Source organism: Mandrillus leucophaeus, unplaced genomic scaffold (assembly GCF_000951045.1).
Source record: "Mandrillus leucophaeus isolate KB7577 unplaced genomic scaffold, Mleu.le_1.0 Scaffold527, whole genome shotgun sequence".
Taxonomy (NCBI): domain Eukaryota; kingdom Metazoa; phylum Chordata; class Mammalia; order Primates; family Cercopithecidae; genus Mandrillus; species Mandrillus leucophaeus.
In genome coordinates, this window is record NW_012105664.1 from 541,680 (window position 1) to 569,679 (window position 28,000).

The window sequence follows — 28,000 nt, forward strand, 5'->3', positions numbered from 1 at the left end:
TCCTGCCGAGGAGAGGAAATACTGATGAGCACGTCCCTGCTGTGAGTGACGCTGCTCACCACGGCCTCGGCGCTCACTGCCACCTGCCCCAGAATCCTGTTTGTAGGAAAAACGAATCCCTGACTCAGCTGCTGGGGTCAGTAACTATTCTCGCCTGAAGAGTAAACAGCAAATGACTCGTTTACAGATTAAGGTCGTGAGCCTCCTCCAGAAGCTGGAAGGCGCCTGCAGCTCCTCCCAAGGGGCCACATTTTATTGTGAGAACCACAGAAGCCCAAGGCGCCCCTTGGTTCTGAGGCCTGAGACCCAAGCTTGGTGCACCTGGGCTGGAACAGTCACGTCCCCAGCCCATGACTAGGGCTACGTATTTTAAAGGACACCTCAATTAATCTCTCAGAAGCAGCACCTGACACGACCATGGGTGTAAAGACAGGAAGGATGTTCCAGGCAGCTCCCGGGGAGGGTCTGACTACCTGGGTCAACTACAAGCTAGCTCCATGGGAGCCAACGGCAGTGACCAGCGGGCACCAGCTCCTGACACAGAAATGCTCTTCTTCCTGTCAGCACCCCGGAGTACAAGACTGGGCAAGAGGCTCCAGGGACACACATGTCGCTTTGTGCCACAAGTGTGCCCTCCAGCAGCCTTGGAGAATGAGGCTCAGGTGGCCTTCTGGCTGCAGGGGGTGCTGCCCTTGCCTGGAAGGCCATTCTCCAGGACACCGACCCGCTGGGGGTTGCCGGGAATCGGAGTGGAGAAGCCAAGGCCGCGCACTGTGTTTCAAATGGGAGGTCGAGAGGAGCAGCAGGGTTTAGGCACGGGAAGCCGTGGCGGCTCTCTCCACAGTTCCAAATTCCCAAAGGGGCAAAGCTCTGCAGCGACAGGAAGGCAGATCCAACTTGAGACATTTTCCTTTATGACAGGGCAGAAACAGTAGCACAGAGCTGGAGAAGCCTTTATTTTAGGGGGTGTAAGAAGTTGAAATGTGGTCAGTCTATCTGTGAGCTGTAAATTAAAGTCTAGGGATCTAAATTTAGTCTCAGGTCTACCAGGCATCTCAAGATGCCAAGACGACTCATGATAAATCCCAGCCTTGGCTTGTCCCTAGGCCTCTAGAGCACCACAGTCACTGGGACTTCACAGGTGCGGCCGCTGCGCACACCTTCCTGGAAGCAGGCCCAGCCCCACATGCCATGTGCTCATGTTCTCGGAGGAGAAGCCTTCTCTGAGATCCTCTCCTTTTGTGAAGAAAGGCCTGGCTAGAGTGCTTTGTGCCGGACGATTCCCGTACCTTCACCCCAGGTCTAAGCCGTGCGGCTCAGCACTTCGGGACACACCCTCTCCTCCCAGTGTCGTTTCTGCTGAGCAGTTGGTCGTGAGGACCCGGGCCCTCACCCTTCCCCGGGTGCTGCGTTTCCATTTTGACATCACTGACCAGGCACTAAGAGATTCCCAGGTGCTAGGCGAGGTGAGTAACACCTTTCCCAGCCCACCTGAGCACCCCGCATCCAAGCACATTTCCACTGCCCGGCTGCATCCTTGCTCCGGGGGGCTGCTGAACAGTGATATCCTTGTGGGTTTTCTCTCTTCGACCACCACCAGCTTAATCCAGCTAAGGAATTCCTCATAACTTAGCCCTGTAGGTATTTCCTTAGGGGATAACAGGAGTTTTCAACTAAATAGAACCACCTTTTTTCTACTTCAGTTACGCCCTATCATGTTCCTCAGTATTTCATATTGGAAAGTAAACAATCCTGTGCCTGCCAGGGAACAGGAATCCTGGGAACCGTTTAGTTCAAAAGCACCGGGAAAATGAGTGGCTGGCAGCCAGCAACCAAGGTCATCTTGACCTAGGAACACATGTTAGAAGAATGTGGAACATTCCGCAAATACAGGGTGCAGGGTTTGGCACCCCTGAAGATCAGTGATGGAGATGCCGTCTAACGACAATGAGATTATCAGTTTCATCCCGAGTTCCCAGAAACAGTGAGAGGGGACTGAACAAAACCAGTGGCATTAGGGAGAGGGCTGTGCACAGGCCGGTTATTCAGAGGAGGAAGCAGAAGAAAACGCGCGCCTCACAGGCTTTCAAATGACTATGGTAGGAAAAAGGCAGGTGCACCACGCTGGCACCGTGGGAGACCAAGGAACAAGGGCCACAGGCACCCACGCATCTCAGGGACTGGCTTTCTTTGAGGGAATGGAATGGGCAGCTCACTGTCCACATTGTTTCTGAGCTCTTGGAGTATTTTCTTAGAAAACAGTAACTTTCAATGTAATAACAACCTTTTTAACTTACTCTCCATAAATCTGTCTTTCGACCGAATTACAAGCTTCTAGAGGGCGAGAGTTGTAAGCCCCATGACGTCACGTAGGCCAAGGAGTCTCTAAGTACGGGGAAACCAGCTGTCCTATTAACAATTAACCAGCTGTCCATAAAACCCCGCGAGACCCAGGCTGCATGCCCTGCAGTGGGCGCCTCACCTGGCATCCTGCAGACAGGGCGAAAGCGCAATCATGATGGAGCAGTCCTTGGCAGTCATGGCGACGCGGTACTGCTGCACCTGCAGGGGCAGGAAAGATCAGCTCCAGGTCACACAGGAAGCCTCTGCCCCCCACACAACCCTCCTTCCCAGTAGCCAAGTGCGGGAACTGCTTCCTGCCTCAGAACCTGAGGGTGGGATTAGGAGCGTGGGCCACAGCGAGCAGGGGCGTCAGGAGGTCGCCCTGTGAGGGCACCTGGGCCAGCCCTCAGCCCCACGGGGCTGCTCAGAGGCCGGCACCGCCCCCTGACCTCTCACAGCAAGCGGTGTGGGACCCCAACTCCAGACCCTGAAACGGATGATCCGTCTTCAGCAAGGTCCCCACAGTCGGCCTTTGGAAGGAAAGGCAGTAAGCCACCTGAGCCCCGCATGTTGGCCACACTCAAGAGTATCGAGCGAGCATCACTCGACACCTGCAAGAAGGGTGCACAGGGTGTTCGGCAAGGCATCACTTAGAACAACATTCCCTCCGGAACATCACAGTCACCAGAGACAACTGCAGATGGCCACCCTTCCACAGGCTGTGTGTGTGTTAACTCACTCCACCCTCACAGCAGCCCGACAGGGCAGCTCGGCCGGCGTCGCGCTTTACAGACAAGCAACAGACACAGACATCACTTGTCCGTCGTCATTGGCAGGGCAGGGACTCAAACCCGGTACGCTGGCTCTGACATCTGCACTCTTCAACACATGCTCCAAGCTATGTGGGTCTGTCCATACTGACCAGAGACAGCTCAACACACACCACACTGTCAGAATTGACATACGTAAAGCCGTACACATGCTCACATGTGTGACGCAGGCAGGGAGGGAGGTGAAGGACGCTCACAGCTGTCCCTCTACAGAGCGGAATGTGAGGCACTCTCTCCCCTTCCTTCTTTGGACTTTCACATCTGGTTTGGATTGTTTTAGATTGCATAGCTCTCACGTTCACAAAAATAAACAGCTGTTAAAAAAAAAAAAAGTAATTGGGCCTCACATGTCACTGGCCTCAATATTTCTACTGATGACAGACCATCATCTCCTGTCTCCCTTTTAACTGCTCCCCTCAACTGCATATAACCTGGAGCATATGGCCTTTGAAAACATCCAAGCTGCAGCTTCCAAAGGGCAGGACTGGGCGAGAGGGAGTGGGAAGAACCTCAAAGCACGGATTGAGCTCAGGCCCGCACACTGTTGTTGGGGCCTGAGAAAACCTTTCCCAGCAGATGGAAATGAGCAGCTCCTATCCTTAAGCTGTATTCAGTTAGCCAGGAAATCAGCTATCTCCCAAAGTGCAGAAACACCCCAGTCCAAAAGAATTACTAAATATAAGAAAGAAGCGTAAAACATGTACTACATCCTTAGTGCACTGCAAAAGCCTTTCTAAGAGGCAAAACCCAGAAGCCATTAAGGTCTCTCAACATTTGAAAATGTAAAATTGCCAGGCGCAGTGGCTCAAGCCTGTAATCCCAGCATTTTGAGAGGCCGAGGCAGGTGAATCACCTGAGGTCGGGAGTTTGAGACCAGTCTGACCAACATGGAGAAACCCTGTCTCTACTAAAAATATAAAACTAGCCAGATGTGGTGGCGCAGGCCTATAATCCCAGCTACCTGGGAGGCTGATGCAGGAGAATTGCTTGAACCCGGGAGGTGGAGGTTGCAGTGAGCCAAGATCGCACCACTGCACTCCAGCCTGGGCAACAAGAGCGAAACTCTGTCTCAAAAATAAAAATAAATAAAAATTAAATTAAATTAAAAAGCCTTAGCAGGGCCAAGTGTAGTGGTTCACACCTATAATCCCAGCACTTTGGGAGACGGAGGAGGGAGGATCACTGGAGCCCAGGAGTTTGAGACCCTATCTCAATAGTAAGTCAATGAATGAATAAAAAGTTTTTATATAACACAGTCATAAATCAAAGGCAAAAGATAAATGAAAGACTGGGAGAAAATATTTGCAACATGTAACAGAGTATCAATGTCAGGAATATGTAAAGTATAAGAAATCAATATGAAAAAGGAAAACTACCCCCAAAAGTGGACCACATAAATTGACAAAAGGAATATATATATATGTGTGTGTGTGTGTATATATATGTGTGTGTATATATGTGTGTATATATATGTATATATATGTGTGTGTGTGTGTAAATATATATATATGAAAAGATGTTCAATCTTACTAAAATCAAGGAAATGCAAATTATAACAATGAAGTATTTTCCAGGCATCAGATGGGGAGAATTACACACACACAGTTGGCCCTTGGTGTCTGAGAATTCCAGATGCAAAATCTGCAGATATGGAGGACTTAACTGGGGTACTTGAGCATCCTCAGATTTTGGTGTGTGTGTGTCATAAAATGAAGAGGTTAGACTTCCACTTCACGTAATGCGAGAATAGGTAGTTGAGGCCAATAAATTGCGGAGGCCAACTAAAAAAGCTAGACAAAATATCTGCTTGAAGGCAGAGCTAACAAGTCAGGGAAGAACTGCTAGAATAGGGAAGGACAAAGGTATCTGGATCTGCTTTTCCAAGAGAGGGTAGTGGTAATTCCACAGCTGACTGAGAGGAACTTTTAACCAAACTTCAGGGCTATGGGGACAGTAACCGTCATGACCCCCTTCTTTGGATTAGTACCCAAAATACTGCCCTTTTAAGAGTAGAAGTGAGGCCAGGTACAGTGGCTCATGCCTGTAATCCCAATACTTTGGGAGCCCAAGGCAGGCAGATGACTTGAGCTTAGGGGTTTCAGACCAGCCTGGGCAACATAGCAAAACCCTGTTTCTACAAAAATTAGCCAGGTGTAGTGGTGCACGCCTGTAGTCCCAGCTACTCAGGGAGGCTGAGGTGGGAGGATCACTTGAGCCCAGGAGGTGAAGACTGCAGGGAGGTGACGATTGCTGTGAGCTGAGATCGCACAACTACACTTCAGCCTGGGAGACAGAGGAGACCCAGTCTCAAAAAAAAAAAAAAAAAAAAAAGAGTAGAAGTGAGCCAAAGTCAACAGGCCCTACCAGGAATTACAGTTTTACTTCAAAGAGACCAAACCATCAAAACTGAATTAAAATGACTCCAGCTGCTAGTGTTTCCCAGGCCTCTGATAGAAACAAACCTAAAATTCTCTTGAGGCCTATGATCCTAGGCCTCAAGTTACTTCTAAAATAATTGTTCAAATACAATTTCTAGCACACAAGCAAAACTATGCAGACACAAGGAGACAGGATGACATGAATGGAAACCAGCAAGAACAAAACCACGATGGGGGAGAAGGTCTGTGGGAAGCTACATACTCCACTTGATTTTGCTGAGAACCTACAACTGCTCTAAAAAACAAGTCTATTAAAAGAAAAAGGTGCCACTGAAAAAAGAAAACCCCACAACAGTAGAAAGAAACACACATGCATGGATTCCAACTATTGGAGGTGCCAGACACACATGCTGCATCAAAGACAAAACTGAGAACTTCAGGGAGAACTGGAAATGATAAAAATGAATCATTCCGAGATTCTAGAATGAAAGAGACGCAGAAATAGACATTAAGAATTCAACAGATTAAACAGCAGATGAGAAAAAACTGAAGACATGCAGGTGGATGGGGATAATTTCAATCAATGTAACAATGATTGACAGAAGACCAACTAGCATTTCTCCTAATTGTGGTTCCCCTTGTGGTGGTATAGCTAGGGTTACAAGGAGGGAACAGTTATCCTTGCTGTAGCTCTAGGTGAAGAACTGGCAAAACCAACGTTTGGCATATGCTGAGGGGCAGCTAACTACTATGGTCCAAAGAGTTTGAAGTCTCTTCCACTGTTTCTTCCAAAACACCTGCAATTCCCACATTATTCACTCTTTTTAAAATGCAAATGTTATTTAGGAAGCATAACACTACCACATTAACTAGTTTTCTAAACCGAGTTTAGTTTTCTAAACCTGAAGATACGGGTTGGACAAAAAGAGGTAATAATTTGGGGTCAAGGAACAAGGCAGAGGTAAGAAAATGGGAAAGCTAAAGATACCTGATAAACTGGAAGACAGACCACAAGAACATATCCAGAATGAAGCATGGAAAGGATACAACCGAGAAAAGATAAAGCAAAGGCTACAAGACATAGAAAAGTAAGAGAATGTGTCCAACATACTTGTAATTAGAATCCAAAAGAAAAGAGGAAAAAGGCTGCGCACAGTGGCTCACGCCTGTCCCAGCACTTTGGAAGGTCACGGCAGGAGGCCTTGAGTTTGAGAACAGCCTGGGCAACATAGCAAGACTTCATCTCTTAAAAAATAAAATAACATTTTAAAAAGCTGGGCATGCTGGCATGCTTCTGTAGCTAGTCAGGAGGCTAAGGCAGGAGGATCCCCTGAGCCCAGGAGTTTGAGGCTATGATGAACTATGATCATGCCATTGCACTCCGGCCTGGGTGACAGAGTTAGACCCCATCTCTCACAAAAATTAAAATAAAGATAAATAAAACAGGAAATGGGCAAAAACAAGAAAAAATTAAGGCTAATATTTTCCTAAAATGAAAAAAAGACATCAAGCCACAGATTCTAGAAAGCCTCCAAAAATATCATTTATACATATCATGAAACAAAAATTAAGAACTCATCACCAGCCGACCTACACTAAAGGAAATATTAAAGAGTGCTCTCCAGACAAGAACAAAATGATCCCATATATATATATACACACACTCAGAGATACAGGCCAGAATGAATGGCAACGTGGTTAATAAATACATGGGTAAATGAATAATGCCTGTAATAAAAAAAATTAAGAATGTCTCCTTAAGTTTAAAATAATAAAATATACAACAACAATAACAATGGAAGTCAGGAGCAGCAGTAAAACGTACTCTAAGAACCTTGCATTGTCCAAGAAGAGTGTAAAAGTACTAAATAATATTAGACTTTAATAAGCCAACTGCTTGCTGGCAATAACTAAAATAACCACTAGAAAAAAAGTAAAGGCCTCTACAACTTCCAAGCAGAGCGGGGACACGGAATGATAAATAAAAAATAAGCCAAAGTCCCAGCTACTCGGGAGGCTGAGGCAGGAGAATGGCGTGAACCCGGGAGGCGGAGCTTGCAGTGAGCCAAGATGGCGCCACTGTACTCCGGCCTGGGCGACAGAGCGAGACTCCGCCTCAATAAATAAACAAATAAGCCAAAAGACTGTCCGAGAAGAGAAACAGAAACCTAAAATAGGTAAGAAAAATTTTTTTAAATTTAAGCTTTAGTGTAAGTCTAATAAAATAACAAAGACAGAATGTCAGAATGAATAAAAAACCAAACCCAATTATATGCCACATTTTAAATACAAAAACAGAAGGTTAAAAATGAAAGGATGGAAAAAGATACATAGTGCAAATATGAAACCAAAGAACCTAGAGAAGTTCCATTACAATCAGTCCAAGGAAACAAAAAGTATAACCAGAGATAAAGGACACTTGAAACTGATTAAATGATTACATGGACATATTGTGTGATGGTAAAAAGAAAAAATAAAAATTTAAAGGAAATGGTAAATGACACCAAAATGAACATTTTAATTCACCAGGAAGATGTAACAGTTCTAACTCTGAGGCAGCTAATAGCATAGCCTCAAGATAAGTAAGAATAGGCAAATTCAAAATTATCATGGAAAGTTTCTGGCCATACTTCTTACGGAACAAGCAGACAATAAAATCATTAAGATTACAGATCTGAACAAAACAATTAATTTAGCCTAATAGGCAGATTAAAATGCCACACCCAACATTTGATAAGACACTACCTTTTCTTTTTTTTTTTTTTGAGATGGAGTTTCGCTCTTGTTGCCTAGGCTAGAGTGCAATGGCATGATCGCAGCTCACTGCAACCTCCGCCTCCCAGGTTCAAGGGATTCTCCTACCTCAGCCTCCCGAGTGGCTAGGATTACAGACGCCCACCACCATGTCTGGCTAATTTTTGTATTTTTAGTAGAGACAGCATGTCACCTTGTTGACCAGGCTGGTCTCGAACTCCTGACCTCAGGTGATTCACCCACCTCAGCCTCCCAAAGTGCTGGGATTACAGGCGTGAGCTACCATGCCCAGCCAAGAAGACACTACCTTTTCAAGCACACATAGAAACATTATTTTTAAAAATTAATAAAGCCACAAAAAAATTTCAAAGGATCAAATGGCAATCTCAACAAATGCCATAGGATCCCTCAGACTCTATTCTCACTCCAATGTAATTTTGCTAGTAATCAATACAAAAAAGATAACAAGAACTCTCACATGCTTACTAATTAATTCCCTTCTAAATATTTCCATGAGTCACAGAAGAAATGTTCATTGTTATCAGAGTATATTTTAATTGAACATTGAAAGTACAGCTTGTGGAATGTGGCCAAAGCCATTTTTAGAGGAATATATAGCTTTAAATACACATTTTAGAACAAAGAAGGTGCTGAAACTTGGATAAGCATCCATATCAGGAAGAAGTTACAAAAGGAACAAATTAGCCTAATAGAAAAAAAGGAAATGATCAAGAATTAATCAAACAGAAAACAATCATACAGTACAAATGGATCAAAAGTTGATTCTTAGGAAACTAAACTCTTGGTGGGAATGATTAAGAGCTTCTTAGCCCCTTCAGGCTGCTATCACAAAATGCCCAAAACTGGAAGCTTATAAACAACAGAAACTTATTTCTCACAGTTCTAGAGGCTGGGATGTCCAAGACCAAGGCACTAGCAGATCTGCTATCTGGGGAGAGCCGACTTCCTTATCAACAGCCCTCTTTCCACTGTCACCTCACATGGTGAAAGGGGCTGGCTTGCGCTCTGAGGTTTCTTGTATAAAGGCCTGAATTCAAATCGTGAGGCCTCCACCCTCATGACCTAATCACCTCCCAGAGGCCCCACCTCCTAACACCATCACCTTCAGAGTTAGGATTTCAACATATAAATTTGGCGGCGGGGCAGGAGGGTAAAACATTCAGACAGTAGCAGAGAGGGGGAGAAATCAAATATCAGACATCCGGAATTAAAGAGCATACTTCAGATCCTATAAAACATGACAAGATAATAAAATAATATTGCCCAACAAATCATATGCCAAAATTCTGAAAACAGAAAACAGAAAAAATTTATAGAAAAATGCAACTTACTAAAATTTGAAACTTTCCTACAAAGACAAGTATGGGGCCTAGCTGGTTTCACATCTGATTCTACAAAGCATTTAAGTCAGAAATAATACCATTCCTTTGTTTTTGTTTTTGTTTTTTTTTTTTGAGACAGGGTCTTGTTCTGTTGCCCAGGCTGGAGCACAGTTGTACCATCACAGCTTACCTATAGCCTTGACCTGCAGGGCTCAAGTGATCCTTCCATCTCAGCCTTTCAAGTAGGTGAGACTACAGGTATGCATCGCCATACTTGGCTGATTTTTTATTATTTTTAGTATAGACGAGGTCTCGCTATGTTGCCCAGGCTATTCTTGAACTCCTGAGCTCAAGTGATCCTCCCACCTTGGCCTCCTTTCAAAGTGTTGGGATTACAGGCGTGAGCCACTGAACCCGGCCGTTGTTAATCCACCTCTTCCAGGGAACAGAGAAAGAGTAAACAGACGATCTTTTAAGTGTTTTATGGGCAGGCCTAGGCCTCGACACCGAGGCTGAACACAGACAGTGCAAAAAGAGAAAGCACAGTTCTTATCACTCATAAACATCTGCAAAAATCCCTAAACAAAATATTAGCAAACCCAATAGCATCATACAGAAAAAGAACACATCACAACAAATTGCGCAATTCACCACGTTAACAGAAAATATTTTGATCATATGATCATCTCAATAGAAATAGAAAAGGCATTGATAAAGTTCAACATCTGCTCCTGATTTTAAAAAATCCTCTTAATAAATCAGGAAAAGAAGGGAACAAACGTTTTTAATCTGATGTCAGCCACTTAAGGAAAAACAAAAAAAACCCTACAATAAACAATTTACTTGATGGTAAAATGCTTTTGAGATTTGGAACAAGACTAAAATTCATACTCTCACAAATTAACTATATAAAGTGAAGTAAAATAAAGAAGTGAAAGGTATAAATATTGGGAAGGGAAAACATGAAATTCACAGACTATGATTACATATAAAGAAAATCCAAAAGAAACTATAATCGTTAGGATTAATATAAGTGAGCAAAGTTGATGTATCCAAGGTCAAAACAGAAAAACCAGTTTCATTACTGCATAATCAAACAAACACTTTTAAAGTAAGATCTTTTTAAAGATGCCGTTTACATCTAAAACCATCAAATAACGTGAAATTAATATAAGACCTCTCTGAAGAGAACCATAAAACATTTTTATCAGAATAATGTATATATAAAAGTTTAAATGTCCATGTTGGAAGACTCAGTATTGTATAGATTTCAACACTCGTCATTATTTTAATGCTACACCATGAAAATCTCAACGGCTTTTTTTTTTAGTTTTTAATTTTTGTGGGACAGCAGTTTGTTTGTGCTTTTCCTGCAGAACTGAGTGAGGTGATTCTCAAATTCATGTAGATATGCAAAAGGTTGAGAACAGCCAAGATATGCTTGAAGAAGACAGAAGGATTTGTCAGATATCAAGGCTTGTTATGACTCTATAGTGTTCATAATTGCATGATGCCAGGAAAATTCCATTTGAAAAGGAAATAAAACCCCACCTCCTGCCATTTCAAAAATCAGTTTCAGACAGTCACCCAACAAAATGTGAAAGATAAAACAACAAACTTTCTAAAGATACAGTAGGAAAATATCTTTAGGACTTTAAGGCAGAGAAAGACTTCTTAAATGGGAAAAAGACTGGTAAATTAGGCTACCTTAACATTATGAAGCGTTCTTATAAGGACTCCATTAAGAGTCAAAAGACAAGCTACATAGTGGGAAAAGATACTACTGGACACAAAATTGACAAAGGGCTTCTATCCAGAACATACAAAGAATGCCTTCAAATCAGTAAGAAAAAGACAACTCTACCAAAAAACGAGCAAGAGACTTAAAGTGTGACTTAAATAGATCACAAAAAGAAAAATCCAATAAACATATTAGAAGGTACTTAATCTCATCACAAGATACCACTACACACACACCAGAATGGCTGAAATTCAGAAGACCCAAAACTAAGTGTAAGAGATGGTGCGGAGCACAGGTGACTCCTAACCTGTTGCAGGGAACATAATCAGGTAAAACTGTTTTACAGTAGCTACTAAAACTAAGTATACTCACCCCTGTGGCCCAGAAATCCCACTCCTAGGGATATATCCAAGAGAAATGTGTGCACATGTACACAAAATCTGTGCAAGAATATTCTTAACGGCCAAAAACTAGGAACAACCCAAATGTTCATAAAACAGCAGAACAGGTAAATTGTAGTACACTAAGTCCTCACTTAATGTCGTCACTAGGTTCTTGGGAAACTGTGACTTGAAGCCAAACAATGTATAACAAAACTAGGCCAGGCACAGTGGTTCACACCTGTAATCCCAACACTTCGGGACGCAAAGGCGGGAGGACTACTTGAGCCCAGGAGATGGAGACCAGCCTGAGCAACATAATGAGACTGCATCTCTACAAAACATTTAAGAAATTAGCCAGGCGTGCCGGGCACAGTGGCTCACACCTGTAATCCCAGCACTTTGGGAGGCTGAGGCGGGTGGATCACAAGGTCAAGAGTTCCAGACCAGCCTGGCCAACATGGTGAAACCCCATCTCTACTAAAAAATACAAAAATTAGCAGGTGCTTGTAATCCCAGCTACTCAGGAGGCTGAGTATTGCTTGAACCCGGGAGGCGGAGGTTGCAGTGAGCTCAGATCGCACCACTGCGCTCCAGCCTGGGTGACAGAGCAAGACTCCAACTCAAAAAAAAAAAAAGAAGGAAATTAGACAGGCGTGGTGACACATGTCTGTGCTTCCCAGCTACCTGTGAGGCTGAGGTTGGGGGATCACCTACCTGAGCCCAGGAGGTCAAGGCTGCAGTGAGCCATGATCGTGCCAGTGCACTCTAGCCTGGACGATGGAATGAAACTCTGTCTCAAAAAAAACAAAAAAAAAAACCATTTTTTTCTCATCATTATAATAAAACAACATTGAACAAAATGATGTTATTTGAGGACCTGCGGTATAGGTCACTTCACTCAAAGTCACAGTTTCCAAGAACCTGTCGATGATGTTGAGAAAGGACTTACTATATATCCATTCATGGATCGCTCTAAATAGAAATGTGGCAGTGGGTGCACTAGCAAAGGTGAATCTCATAAATGTTATACAGAGCTAAAAACAAACAAACAGAAGACACGAGCGTATACAGCATGATCTCGTATGTCAAGTTCAAAAACAGGACTGACTAAACTACAGGGATACAAGTCAGTACAATAGTTAACCCTGGGAGGAAGGAGAAAGGCCTGGTTGGATGGGACAACAGGAATTCTGATCGCTGCCAGTGTTCCATGTCCAAATATAAGTGGTGGTTCCATAAGAATTTTTACTTTGTGACAAGTCAGTGGGTTGTATATTTTTTTCTGTATTTGCTGTTACTTCACAATGATTAATGAAGCAAAAGTTTAGAAAACTAAAATAAAAAATTTAAGTATTCGTAATATCTAGTGTTTGCAAGGGCACGGGGAAACTGTCTTCAATTGTTGCAAGAAGGAATATAATTAGTAAAATCTTTTGGGGAGGACAATGTGACAGGATCTATCAAAAATAAACCCTGCAACTTTAAATCTAAAAATCTGTCTTACAGAAATGCTACGTTAAGTGCACAAAGGTAGATGCACAAACATGTGAATGTCAACATTAATACCAACAAATTAATATCAACACCTAAGTAACTAACAATCGTGTGAACACACTAAAGAGACAGGATTATGGAGGACATCCAACAGCCCTTCTACAAAACAACCAGATCCCTGAAACTGATCCTTTTAACGTATTGTTGGGCTTACATAAGGTAAGGAAAATCCCTAACTGAACTCCCTCTCTTCTCACCACCCACCCACAAAGAGCTGCAACTAGAGTTTTGAGCATGAAGCAACTGGGAAGGCTGAGCTGTCCTATAGGACACTGATTCTAGCAATAAACCACAGGGTAGAGGATCTATCTAAACCAGAGACTCTTCTCCTTTGCCAAGGATCCCTATCCTCTCTGGAAGAAGGCATCCCCTATTTGGGTCTCCAGGATTCCTGTAGATTAAGATCAAACAAATCAACAAGGCAAACAAAATCAAGCATGGCAACATGGATGAGTCAAACAAAATAAGAGATTTTTCTTTTTTTACCACCAAGGTTTTATTGTATCTGACATCAGAATATAAAATAACTTCATAAATTGCTTAAAGAAATAAAAGATAGAACTTTGAAATAGACAAGCCACAAGGAACTAGCAAAAAATACGAAAGAGATGTGAAAACAAACCAAATGGAACTTTCAGAAATTAAAGATAGAACTACTGAAATGGGGCCGGGTGCAGTGGCTCACGCCTGTAATCCCAGCACTTTGGGAGGCCGAGGAGGATGGATCACAAGGTCAGGAGATCAAGACCATCCTAGCTAACACAATGAAACCCCATCGCTACTAAAAATACAAAAAAGTAGCCAGGCGTGGTGGCAGGCGCCTGTAGTCCCAGCTACTTGGGAGGCTGAGGCAGGAGAATGGCATGAACCCGGGAGGCGGTGCTTGCAGTGAGACAAGATTGCGCCTCTGCACTCCAGCCTGGGCGACAGAGTGAGACTCCATCTCAAAAAAAAAAAAAAAAGAAAAGAACGACTGAAATGGAAAACTCAATAAACAAGTGAAATGGCAGATCAGACACAGCTGAAGAAAGAATCAATGAACTGAAGATAGAGCCAAAAAAAGAAAAGCACCTGGAATGTAGCACAAGGAGACACAGAGATTAAAAATATGAAAGAGCAGTTAAGATGTGTGGAAGATAAAATAAGGTTTGACATATGTCAAATTAGAGTCCCAGAAGAAGTGAATATAATGGAGAAGAGAAAATATTTGAGAAAATTACTGAGAATTTTTGAGAACTAATAAAAGACATAAATCCACAAATAGAGAAAGCATAACATACACCAAACAGGAAAAATAAAAAGCACAGCACACCCAAATTACATTGCACTGAAATGTCAAAAGGACAAGAAAGAGGGAGAGAAGACCTTAAAAGCAGCCAGAGAGGACAGACAGATTACCTACTGAGCAAGTACACACTAACAAAAGACATCTTAACAGCAAAAACCAGATGTTGTATGAAACGTTTAAATGCTATTAAGAAAAAAAAAAACCCAGAAATCAACCCCTTCTGTGCACCCAGAAAAAAATTAGTTTCAAAATTGTGGCAAAATATAAATATATTCAGATACAGAGGAATTTACCAAAAACCCTTCACTAATACAGCTTCTAAAGAATATTCTTCAACAAGAGGAAGAAAAGTATAAATATCTGTAGGCCAATAAATTAGACAACTTAGATCAACTGAACACTTCCCTAAAAAGACAAACTACCAAAACTGACTTAAAAGCAGACAATATGATTAGACCTATAACAAAGAAAATGAATTAAAAATCAAAAAACTATCCACAAAGAAAAGCCCAGACTCGGATGGCTTCACTAGTGAATTCTGTCAAATATTTAAAGAAGAATTAACACCAATCCTTCTCAACTTCTTCCAAAAAATAGAAGAGGCTGGAACACACCAACTCATTCTATGAGGCCAGTGTTACACCCTGATCCCAAAATCAAAGATACCACAAGAAAATGAAACTACACACTAAGAATATGGATGTAAGAATCCTCAATAAAATAATCAAAAACTGAATCCAGCAACATATAGGAAGGACAAGACACCATGGACCAAGTGGGATTTAGCCCAGAAATGCAAAGTTGGTTTTAACATCCAAAAATAAATTTATGTGATACACCACATTAACAGAATAAAGGACAAAAACCACATGATAATCTCAAATGATACAGAAAAGGCATCTAACAGAATCCAACATGCTTTCAGAATAAAAACACTCAGCAAATCAGGAAGAGAAGGGAACTGCTTCAAACTGATAAAGGAATTGACAAAAACAGCTAACATCATACATGATGATGACTGACTGACTGAACACTGTCCCCATAAGACCAAGAACAAATCAGGGATGTCTACTCCTACTATTTTCATTCAACATTGCTCTAGTCAGGAAATTACACAAGAAAAATAAATCAAAGGCATCCAAATTGGAAAGGAAGAAGCAAAACTCTCTCTATTCACACATGATCTTAAATAGAGAGAATCCTTAAAACATCCATTAAAAAACTATTAGAACATACAAACTCGGCAACGATGCAGGCTACAAGATCAATATACAAAATCAAATTGTATTTCTACACCTGATTACACCTGTAATACGCAATCTGAAAATGGAATTCAGAAAACAATTCCATTTACAACAGCATTAAAAAGAAAATATTTTAGAAATAAGTTTAACAAAGAAGCATAAAACCTTAGTCTGACACTCTGAAAACTAAATAATAATGTCAAAAGAAAACCAAGATCTAAATAAATGGAAAAGCATCCCATGTTCATAGATCAAAAGACTTACTGCCCAAGGTGACTCAAAGATTCCCCAAGTCCCTATGAGAATCCCAGCTGGCTTCTTTGTAGAAGAAGCTGATTCTAAAATTCATATGGAATTACAAGAGGCTCCAAATAGTCAAAACAATCTTGAAAACAAAGATCAAAGTTAGAGAACTCACACTTCCCCATTTCAAAACCTACTAAAAAGCAGTAGTACTCAAGACAGGGTACTGGCATAAGTGCAGACATACAGATCAATGAAACACAACTGAGCATCCAGAAATAAACCCAGACATCTATGGTCAACTGATTTTCAAAAAGGATGTTAAGACCACTCAACGGGGAAAGAATAGTCTCCTCAACAAATGGTGCTGACCAGGTGTGGTGGCTCACAACTGTAATCCCAGTACTCTGGGAGGCTGAGGCAGGCAGATCACCTGAGGCCAGGAGTTCAAGACAAGCCTGGCCAACATGGCAAAACCCTGTCTCTAGTAAAAATACAAAAAATTAGCCGGGCATGGTGGCGCATGCCTGTAGTCCCAGCTACTGAGGAGGCTGAGGCAGGAGAATCACTTGAACCTGGGAGGCAGAGGTTGTTGCAATGAGTCGAGGTCGTGCCACTGCACTCCAGCCTGGGTGACAGAGAGAGACTCTGTCTCAAAAAAAAACAAAGGTGAGACAACTGTATATCTACATGGAAAAGCCTGATGTTGGAGCTGGGCATTATGGTGCACACCTGTAGTCCCAGCTACAGGGGCAGTTGAGGCAGGAGGACTACTTGAGCCCAGGAGTTTGAAGCTGCAGTGAGCTACGAACACACCACTGCACTTCAGCCTGTGTGACAGACCAAGATTCTGTCTGAAAAAAAGAAGAGTGATGTTGGACCTCCACCTGAAATCACGTACAAAATTAATTCAGAATGGATCAAACACCTAACTATAAGAGCTAAAACTATAAAACTCTTAAAAGGGAACATGGGAAATCTTCATGCCCTTAGATTTATTTAGCAATGAATTCCTAGATACGGCACCAAAAGTATGAACAACCTAAGAAAAACTAAACTGTACTTCAACAAAATTAAAAATGTTTGTATATCTAAGATATTACCAAGAAAGTAAAAAGACAACAGAATAGAGAAAATATTTGCCAATCATGTATCTGATAAGGGTCTAGTAGCCAGAATACACAAAGAATTCTCAACAAGATAAATGACACTATCAAAAAGTGGGCAAAGGGGGCTGGGCACGGTGGCTGACACCTGTAATCCCAGCACTTTGGGAGGCCAAGGTGAGTGGATCGCTTGAGCTCAGGAGTTCAAGACCAGCCTGGGCAACATGGTGAAACCTTGTCTCTAACAAAATACAAAAAATTAGCCAGGTGTGCACTATAAGTGTGCACTTATAGTTAGCCCCAGCTACTCAGGAGGCTGAGATCGCACTACTGCACTTCAGCCTGGGTGACAGAGAGAGACCCTATCTCAAAAAAAAAAAAAAAAAAAAAAAGGTGGGCAAAGGATCTGAATAGACATTTCTCTGAAAAAGATCTTTAAGTGGACAACAAGCACATGAAAAGATGCTCTTAGTCTTCAGGGAAATGCAAATCAAAACTACAAGATACCACTGCCCACCCTCGAGAACAGCTAAAATCAAAAGGACAGGTAATAACAAGCGTTATTGAGTGTTGCTGAAGATGTGAAAAAAATAAACACACCTTTATACACTGCTGGTGGGAAGATCGAACCATACAGCAATTTTGGAAAAGTCTGCCCAGGTCCTCAAAAATTTAGACATAAAAGTGCCACTGGACCTAGCAATTCCACTCTTAGGCATATTACCTCAGAAAAGTGAAAACGCACGTCCACGCAAAAAAAACCTGTACCCAAATATTGATAGCAGCATTGAGGATAATAGCCAAAAAGCAAAAACAGCCCAAATGTCCATCGATGGATGAATGGATATGTCCACCCCACGGACTATTACTGAGCCATGGAAAGGAATGAAGTACTGATCGTGCTACAACATGGATGAACCTTGAAGACATCAGGCTAAGTGAAAGAAGCCAGCCACAACAATCACACATTCAGTGACTCTGTTTATAGGCAATATTTGGAAGAGACAAGTCTACAGAAAGCAGACAGGTGGTTGTTTAGGGCTGGGGGTCATGGGGAGACAATAGGATGATGGCTAAAGGATACAGGGTTTTTACTGAAGTGACAAAAATCTAAAATCCACTGTGCTGATGGTTGCACTTATCTTTCAATACAGTGAAACCACTGCACTGAACACCTTAAGTGGGTAAACTGTATAGTATATAAATTACATCTTAATAAAGTTACAGAAAAAAAGGAAAATGGAGAAAGATCTAAGCTCCAAGAATGTTAGGCAGTGACAGGGAAAACCACATGGATAAATCTAAAGAAAAATCTGTGTAAAATAATACCCTAAATTATGACTTAAAAAAAAAAAAAACCAAGACAAACAGAATACAAAACAATACTGCACATAAGTTTGGAGAGATAACTGGAATTAAGTGTCCCAAGTCCTTATATTGTGTGGGGACTTGGAGTATGAAATAACTGATTAGACTTTAAATATGCAGGATCAAACAGGACAAGACACCAGAAAAGGGAAACAGGACTAACTTCCAAATACATAGAGCAAAAAGTGGAATAAAAAAACTAATAAGCAAAAGTACACAGAGGTCAGAAAACTATGGGCTGGGGGCCAAACGCAGCCCACCACCTCCTGTTTTTGTTTTCCTGGAACTCAGCCCCACTCACGTTTTCTCCACGGATCCTTGTGAGCTACAGTGGCAAGGCCGGTACCGGCAACAGGGACCAGACATTACAAATGTCTGCTGACCGCTGCTACCAGACACTACACAACAGACAAAAGCAAGAGTTACTGGGGGCTTCGGTCTCCTGAGCATTGAAATGAAGACAATATTCCCTCTTTCCTTCAGAGGTACACGGTTCAATTTGTGTTTTTTTTTTTTTTTTTTTGAGATGGACTCTCGCTCTGTCGCCCAGGCTGGAGTGCAGGCGCAATCTTGGCTCACTGCAGCCTCCGCCTCCCAGGTTCAAGCAATTCTTCTGCCTCAGCCTCCTGAGTAGCTGGAACTACAGGTGTGCACCACCATGCCTGGCTAATTTTTGTATTTTTAGTAGAGACAGAGTTTTGCCATGTTGACCAGGGTGGTCTCAACTGATCCACCTGCCTCAGCCTCCCACAGTGTTGGGATTACAGGCGTAAGCTGCCGCGCCCAGCCTACAGGGTTCAATTCAATAAACAATATGAGTGCGAGAACTTTTGTGTAGGAAGGAATGTCCTCAGCCTACTCCCCAGCTTCAGCTTCACAATTACCCTCTTCAGGTTCAATTACCAGAAGCTAACTTCCTACAAGAGAAAAAGCAGGCCCTTCTATGACAGCACGGAAAGTCCTCAAGCCACGCTTCTCCCACAAGTAACATCTTGCAAAACTACAATATCACAGCAAGGTGAGTGATGCTGATACAATCCACAATCTTATTCAGATATCTCGGGTTTTACATATATGCAAGTGTGTATGTGTGAGAGTGTGTGTGTCATCACACATAGGTTCATGCAACCACCACCACAGTCAAGATACAGAATAGTTTAGTCACCACAAGGATCCCCTGGTTTGACCTTTTATAACCACATCTCCCTTGCTCCTCTTGCCAACCCCTGGCAACCACTCATCTTTGTCATTCAAGGATGTTATACACACAGAATCATTTAGTGTGACCTCTGGGGATTGGTTTTTGTCACCAACAAAGTCCCCTGGAGATCCACCTGGGCTGTTTAGCAAGAGTCCGTTCCTTTTTGGTGCTGAGCAGAGTTCTGTGGTATGAATGCACGGTCTGTCTCACCCGCTGGAGGTCACCGTGGAAAGACACAGGGGCGGCTTCCAGTTTTTAGCTGTTACAAAGAGAGCTGCTGTGAACATTTCCGTACAGGTTTTTTGGTAAGTGTCAGTCTTCATTTCTCTGGGATAAATGCCCAGGAGCGCAAGTACAGGGTGGTTGCATGTTTAGTGCGTAGGAACCTTCCAAACTCTTTTCCAGAGTGACTGTGTCCTTTTCCATCCCCATCAACAACAGATGAGAGATCCAGTTTCTCTGCACCTGTTGGTGTTGTTTCAATGCCTTCATTTTAGCCATTCTGTTAGTTAAGTGGTGGTTGCTTTAGCTGCTTATAAGACTACATTTACATATAAGGTTAGAAGATTAAAATTAAAAAGTAAATCATACTTATTTTGTGGAAAACTGAAAAATACAGAAATACATAAAAAAGGAAATAAAGTCCTGTTTCTTTTCTTGGGAAAAACCCGCCATGCTGCTGTTTATTATACCTAAATCAACGCACCCAAGTGGCAGGCAGCACGAGGCAGGTGCCCTGCTTTCTTCTCACTTGGAACCCTCCTCACCAGGATGACAATTCTGCCCTGGGCCTCTGCTAACATCCCTGTGGCCCTTCGCGTCAGAGGCTCACCTGAGGCTCTACCAGACATCCTCAGTCCTCCTCAAAACACTGAGAGCTGCAGCCCCACTAAAGAAAGCACCGAGGACTCTTTCCCAAGTGTGAGCCACGGACACGTCAACGGGACAGGGGAAGCGGGTCCCAGGGCTCCAGGCAGCGGCACACGCACACGCAGGGAGGAGCACCAGCTCGCTCCAGAACAGGTTTCCTCACTGCTTATTGTCCTGTAAAGGCTTTGGCAGCCTAGTACAGTCTATGGGCCTCTCTCAGAATAACTTTTTTTTGAGATGGAGTCTTGCTCTGTCACCCAGGCTAGAGTGCAGTGGTGCAATCTCGGTTCACTATAACCTCTGCCTCCCAGGTTCAAGTGATTCTCCTGCCTCAGCCTCCCAAGTAGTTGGGACTACAGGCGCCCGCCACCACGCCCGCTTAATTTTTTGGTATTTTTAGTAGAGACAGGGTTTGCCTGTGTTAGCCAGGATGGTCTCGATCTCCTGACCTCTTGATCTACCCACCTCGGCCTCCCCAAAGTGCTGGGATTACAGGCGTGAGCCACCATGCCCAGCCCAGGATAACATTTTTAAACGTGTATATAAAATACAGGTGACAAAAATGTAAAATACCAAATTTTTTTTTTTTTTTTTTTTTTTGACAGGGGCTTTCGCTCTGTCCCCCAGGCTGGAGCACAGCAGTATGATCACAGTTCCCTGCAGCCTTGACTGCATCCTCCTACCTCGGCCTCCCAAGTAGCTGGGACTCTAAGCACATGCCACTATGTCCGGCTAATTCTTGTATTTTTCTTTTGCAGAGATGGGCGTCTCACTATGTTAACCAGGCTAGCTTCCAACTTCTGGTTTTAAGTAATTCTCCCACCTCAGCTTCCCAAAGTGCTGAGCCAAAATATTTTTAAAAACAAATGTATTCCATACTAATATGCAACATTTCATGCAGTGATGAATAAACCACATCTCGAAGCGTCTGCAGCTACAGTGTGAGACGGAAAGTCTGTTTTTTTATTCTCTTAGTGGCAAAGTCCTGGGTCCTGATGAACCCACAGGCTCATTGCCACCTTCGTAATGGAAAGAAATGCTAAATTCCAGGTACAGCTTAGTGAAAATGAAGATGCCATTTTTCTCCTATCCAAGCTCATGGAGCCCTGAATTTCACAGACCCAGGAAGTGCAGGGCCAGTCCTCTTCCCCAAGAGACCCCTGCAGGCTGTCCCTTGGCCTCGGTTCTAAGGGAAAGAAGCTGCCCGCATCCAGCCGGGGCAGGGCAGAGACACAGGTGGGGTCCCAGGGCCCTGGCGAGGGCCTTGCAGCAAGGGATGGTTGGCAGAGAGCCTGTCACGGGCTGCTGAGAAGGCCTGCAGATGGACTGCAGATTGGCCGCCCCTGGGGCCTGATCCCACCAGGAACGGGCCAGGGCAGAATTCAACCAAGGGAAATTCCCCTTAAAACCTAAATGTACCACCACCCGCCCCGGTTCATCTGGGAGAAACTTCAGCCACTTTTTTTACATCCCAGGTTTTCTGCTTTAAACCTCAGGGGTAGGTAATGGAAAAAAAAAAATTAGTGCTAAGAATCTAAGCATCACACAACAAGTTTTTGGATGGGTCTGCCAACCTTCGTTAACGCAAAGGCCACTGTCCCGTCATCCTCGGTGGAAAGATCAAGCAGCTTCTGGTAAAACGCTTCATCATAAGGCCCATCTATTTGTAAGGTTTTTCTGAAGAAGAAAGCACAATAAAAACAGGATGACAACGCCGCACAGAGGTTGTTTCTTAAACTGCTAACACAGTCTACAAAGCCCAGCACCACTAAACATCACACATTTTGTTTTGAAAAACACCTAACAGATCTGTCTCCCTCCTGTTAAACATCCAGGTTTTAAACAGAACTTAGCAAGACCAGAACCGGGGAGCCTTGAAGCTGAGCCTTCTCCTGTTCATGACAAGTAGCATCCTGAGTCAGAGACACAAGTGAATTCCAGCGAGGAAGGAAGAGGATCCTGGCCCCGACTGGACACCGCGGGTGTGGACCCCCGTGACTGGCACCGAAAGCCCAGGCAGAGGCTCGGCTGACACAGAAGGGCCTGCAGGATGCTGCTCAGCCGTGGAGCAACACTGCCCTCTGCAGGCTCGTCCCCAACCTGGGGTTTCGAATTAGCAGGCTCACAGATGAGCTTTCTTCTCCAGAAAGCGGTAAGTGACCCTGTTCCTCCTTCACAAGGCACTACATTCCAGAGCCAGGCCTCGGCGCCGGGGAGCCAGGGAGCAGAGGACTGGGGCGGGGAGTGGCCGGTGTGCTTCGTCCTCCTGGGAAGCTGTGCCCTGGGAGGCACGTTCTTACCCTGCCCACCCCCACAGTCTCCTCTCAGGGCTGCCCAAGACGGGGACCGCCCGACCTCACCTCTCCTCAGGAAACTCTTCTAGGTATCGCTCAACCCGGCTGTACAGAGGGTAGAGGCCTTCGATGTCCAGCAGGTCCAACATCTGCACCTGGAGGGTTTTGTACAGAAGACAGCCCTTCGGTAACCCCGAGCGCTCTGGGGTGTTTTTTCCTACCGAGAACATCAGGGGAAAACGAGAGCACGTTGATTATCAAAGAACGTGGAGGGAGACACAGGCCGGCGCAGACCGCAGGGCTCATCCTGGGCTCCGCCATACGGGCATCGCCACAGGCAAGGACTGGACCCTGGACTGGCGCTAAGGACAGATGAGATGACGCTCCCGCCTCACAGAGCTGCTGGAGCTGGAGCGAGCCTGGACCACACTGGATGCACCAGGCCAAGCACAAAGGAGAGAGCAAGAAACGCATACATCCTGCCTCGTGCCTCTCCTCTCCCAACACAACTCTCAGAATGTCTTTTAGATTCTACCACAGCAGCCCTGGAAGTCACTTTATGATCTAAGTTTAGATATAATCCTCATTTTAAGTTAGGACACAAAATTTCTTTCTTCTCTTTCTTTTTTTTTTTTTTTTTTTTTTTTGAGACAGAGTCTTACTCTCTGTGGCCCAGCCTGGAGTGCAGTGGCGCGATCTTGACCCACTGCAACTGCGAGGCAGGAAATTTCTAAAGATCCTGCTGACATCCTAAATCTGCAAGACCACTACAGGAGGACAACCCCAGGACACTGTCTGCAGAGTCCAGAGCCACAAGCCCACAGTGAGAGGCAGGGAAGACCTGGGCTGGCGACAGGCGCAAGCTCAGAACCAGCCACAGAGAGCCACAGACAGGTCAAAGCCACTGACAAGGACCTGTTATATTGTAGGACAGAGGCAGAAACAAAACTCCACTTGCCACTCACAGTTGTTTGGTACCTGTGCTGTACCGGGTGCCAAGTGAGCTTGGGAGGTACCAAGTCCCAGATCATCTCCTCCCACTGAAGGGAGCAACCATCTCCCACAAAGAACCAAACTACAGGCAAAGACACAGTAAGAAAGGTGTCCGTGCAGGGGGAAAACTGTAGTCACCTGCAGATGTCAGTAGGACCCGACACGAAAATGCCAACGTGCAGGAGAACGGGAGTAAAAGCTCACATGCCCAACTAGAGGGGATTTGTTAAAATTACAGCAGATCCATACATGGTCACTAAAAGTTGAATAAAATGCATGTGATCACCAGGCGCTGTGGCTTACGCCTGTAATCCCAGCTCTCTGGGAGGCCAAGACTGGCAGATTGCTCAAGTCCAGGAGTTCAAGACCAGCCTGGGCAATATGGAGAAACCCCATCTCTACAAAAAAAAAAAAACCAAAAAAACAAAAATTAGCTAGACGTGGTCGTGCGTGTTTATAGTTCCAGCTACTCAGAAGGCTGAGGCAGGAGGATCACTTGAGCCCAGGAGGTGGAGGTTGCAGTGAGCCAAGTTCACACCACTGCACTCCAGCCTGGGCAACAGAACCTTGTCTTTAAAAAAATAATAATAAAAAAAGAACATACATATGTGGTGATACAGACACAGATTTATGCTAATTAAGTAAAGAAAGTCAGGTTACAAAATGACATGTAGAGTATGATCTTATTGTTTTAAACTGCACATCCCAGCAGCTGGGGCCCAGCTCCACTCCCTTCTGTCTGTGTCCATGTCCAAAAAGGTCTGCAGGAGCCCTGGGGTGCTGTGGCACCTCCTGTTGGTGCCCCCAGACCACCTCAGCAACTGGTGCCATCTGTCGTTCCAGACACAGTCTGCTTCCTTAAAAGCAGTTATGTGCCCAGATTATAGGCATAATTTTAACAAAATTTTCTGAAATGATCAGGAATCACTTTCATAACAAGAAAAAAAAAAAACCCACAAAGTTCATTTGTAATAAGAAAACATGGTGGCTCATGCCTGTAATCCCAGCACTTTGGGAGTCCAAGGCAGGCAGATTGCTTGAGGTCAGGAGTTCGAGACCAGCCTGGCCAATAAGGCGAAACTGTCTTTACTAAAAATACAAACATTAGGTGTGACAGTGCACACCTGTACTCGGGAGGCTGAGGCAGGAGAATTGCCTGAACCTAGGAGGCGGAGGTTGCAGTGAGCCGAGATCACACAACTGCACTCTGGCCTGGGTAAATACAGTACGATCCTGTCTTGAAAAAACAAAAGAAAAAATTGGCACAGATAGCAGAAAAGAAGGCAGGGCTTAGGGTGTGGGTGGGTTTCTGGTTGCACACAAGCAGGACTGCTGTCTTCAAACTATCTCAGGCTCCCAGAGACCATGGGGTCTCCAAGGGCTGCCAAGAATCACAGGCAGCGTCAGCTCATGAGATGTCAGGACACGCAGCAGCAGCCAGGGCCCGGCTCCTATCTGCAAGGAAGGTGTCCTGCATTTCAAAGTCCCCACGGGTCTATGTCTTCACCCCAGACTTGTGAAGACACCCCATTGTGGTAGGACCCAGCCCTGAAGGATTTCTGTGCCTCAATTCTCCCCATCTAAGGAACAAGCCAAGGGAAACCTGTCCCCAGGGTTGCAATGAGGCTCCAACAGGATAGAAAACATGGTTGAAAACATTCAACAAACCAGAGAGGACCACAACATATGGACGATATTCTAGAGAGAAATCCTACAGCCCAAATGTGTCCTGCTATTTACAGATACAGATAAAAGGCAAGAAAGGGAGTCTGCATCTGGGGGTGAGAGGCGGCGAAGCTCCGTGCTGGGAGCCCTGGTGTAACCAGGTGGCATCCCCCAGATCCCCCAGGAAGCTCTGCTGACCGCCTGGCCACCCATGGAGACTGCAGAGTCCCAAGGCCCCTGTGGCCCCCACCGCCTACCTGGGGAAGGCTGGGCCCTACCTTGGCAGCGAAGGCTCCTGCTGAAAGGGCTGGCTTCACAGACTCGCGGGCCTTGGGGCCCGAGCCCCAGTCTTAGGGTGCCTGCCCGGCCCTTGTCCGAGCCGCTCAGCAGCACCCGTGTGATCACGTGCACCAGCTCCCTGATCACAGCCCTTGTGCAGTGGGGCCCACTGGCCAGGCCGTTAGAAGGGAAGAAGAACGGCTTCAGGTGGTGTGCAAGCTCACTCCAGTCAGCCACAGGGCTCCGGGCATCTTTGCAGCCATAAATCAGCTCACCATTCTTCAGGCAGGGAAAAGAGAGAGGGAAATGTCAAATCACCAAGCTTGTAGGAAAAGAACTCAGTCCCCACCACCAGCAGGCCAGGCAGTGGGTGAAAGCCAAGGGCCCTGACGCTGTCGACCCAGTCTGGGGCCACTGCATACTCCGGCTCCTCCAGGGAAATCCACCCTCACGGGCTGTGCTATCAACCAAGCACCAAACGTCAAGACATGAAAAGGAAGGAAAGTTTCAAAAACTAAAGAGCAGTGCCCTGGCCTGACCACTGCCCCCCAGACAATGATCCACAGTACCTTCAGAAGCCGAGAGCAAATGCTCACCACAAGTGACAAACTCCCAAAGCCACCAGCCCAGTTACTCAAGAACCTGAGGGCCTTGGCTCTGGCCCTGAGCAGACGAACATGAGGACAGCCGTCAGCACCAGCACCGCAAACAAGTGTGTCCTGGGGTTCAGGCCACACCCAGGGTGACCCCAGTGCTGGTTGGTACAGCTGAGCCAGATGGTGGGAGAAGCTGCTGGCATTTGCTGGCTTAAATGAAGCCCAGCAAAGAAACTCCTTACATCATCATCAACATTCAGGTTCACACGTTCCCAGAGTACAGGCAGTGACATCTGCTGCCGTGCCTGGGGGAGTCAACACATGACTCATGGGGGTCTGGGTGGTGCCCAGGAGAAAGGCCCCTGACAGCGGCCAACCCCAGGAAAGTACCAACTCTTTAAACCTGATTTATTTATTTATTTATTTATTTATTTATTTATGTATTTTTAAAACAATTTTTTAATGTTTTTGAGACAAGGTCTCACCCTGTTGCCCAGGCTAGAGTGCAGTGGAGCAATCAAAGCTCACTACAGCCTTCAACTCCCAGGCTCAAGTAATCCTCCCACCTCAGACTCCTAAGTAGCTGGGAACACAGGTGCAAACCACCACGCCCAGCTAATTTTTTGATTTTTTTGTAGAGACAGGGTTTTGCTATGTTACCCAGGCTGGTCTTGAACTTCTGGCCTCAGCAATCCGTCTACCTCAGTCTCCCAAAATGCTGGGATTACAGGTGTGAGCCACCACACCTGGCCCACACCTGGAACTTCAGAGCTTTCAGGGTTTTCTGCCTTGCTGGCTTTTAATACTGAACTGGACGAGATCGGCGGGAGAGCTGATGAAACGCACAGTAGGTAACATGCCTTGGCGGCGTGACGTGTTATCTTAAATCATTCTGCATCCCTTCTCTTAATCCATCCCCTTTTCAACTCTTTTGAAACAATCCTAATCCTCGGGACTTTTCCATGCTGATTTTAACAGAAGCAGCAGACAGCCAGAGTTCCAGAGACCTTAGGTGCACGTCAGATGGGGCCAGAAAAGGGTCCACCTGGGATAACATGCCAGCCTTATGATAGGCTTCAAACAAATCCCTGATGAAACAGAATGTATCTTCAGGGTTTAAATATTGAGTTTATAAAAACAAATTATATAAACATGAAATAAAAGCTACTGTGAAATATGCCATCCTTTCCTGGATTTGGGAAGGTGGAGGCAGACGGGCAATGAAGCCGATTCACTTGCCCAGCAGCCAGCACCATGGGTTTCCAACCAAGACCTGGGGAGGCAGGTCAAGAGCAGGCCCCACCTGCCCAGCGCTGAGAGGCGGCCAGCCAGGCAGCAGGACGCCAGCCACATGCAGCAGCAAGGAGAGGGGCCACGGCTTCTGGTTCACCAGTCGCCTCATCCAGACCACGGCACATAGGAAGCTGACAGGCCCACGCTCAATAGCCCTGCCTCCTCTGAAGGATCCACCTGCAATGGCTGTCAGCTCCTGCAGGGAGTCCAGGACTCTGTTCCCAGGTGTCACTT

The 28,000-nt window shown here is 44.8% G+C and overlaps 1 protein-coding gene across 1 annotated transcript in view; it reads right to left on the minus strand.

The window, feature by feature from the left end:
• IPPK (inositol 1,3,4,5,6-pentakisphosphate 2-kinase) overlaps window positions 1-28,000 on the minus strand; it is a 69,181-nt gene that overhangs the window by 4,003 nt on the left and 37,178 nt on the right. The window contains exons 9-12 of the mRNA XM_011996847.1: window positions 25,877-26,156; window positions 23,007-23,157; window positions 22,221-22,323; window positions 2,483-2,562 (exon numbers count right to left, since the gene is read on the minus strand). Of these exons, the coding sequence (XP_011852237.1) occupies window positions 2,483-2,562; window positions 22,221-22,323; window positions 23,007-23,157; window positions 25,877-26,156 (614 nt within the window). The remainder of the gene's footprint in view (window positions 1-2,482; window positions 2,563-22,220; window positions 22,324-23,006; window positions 23,158-25,876; window positions 26,157-28,000) is intronic.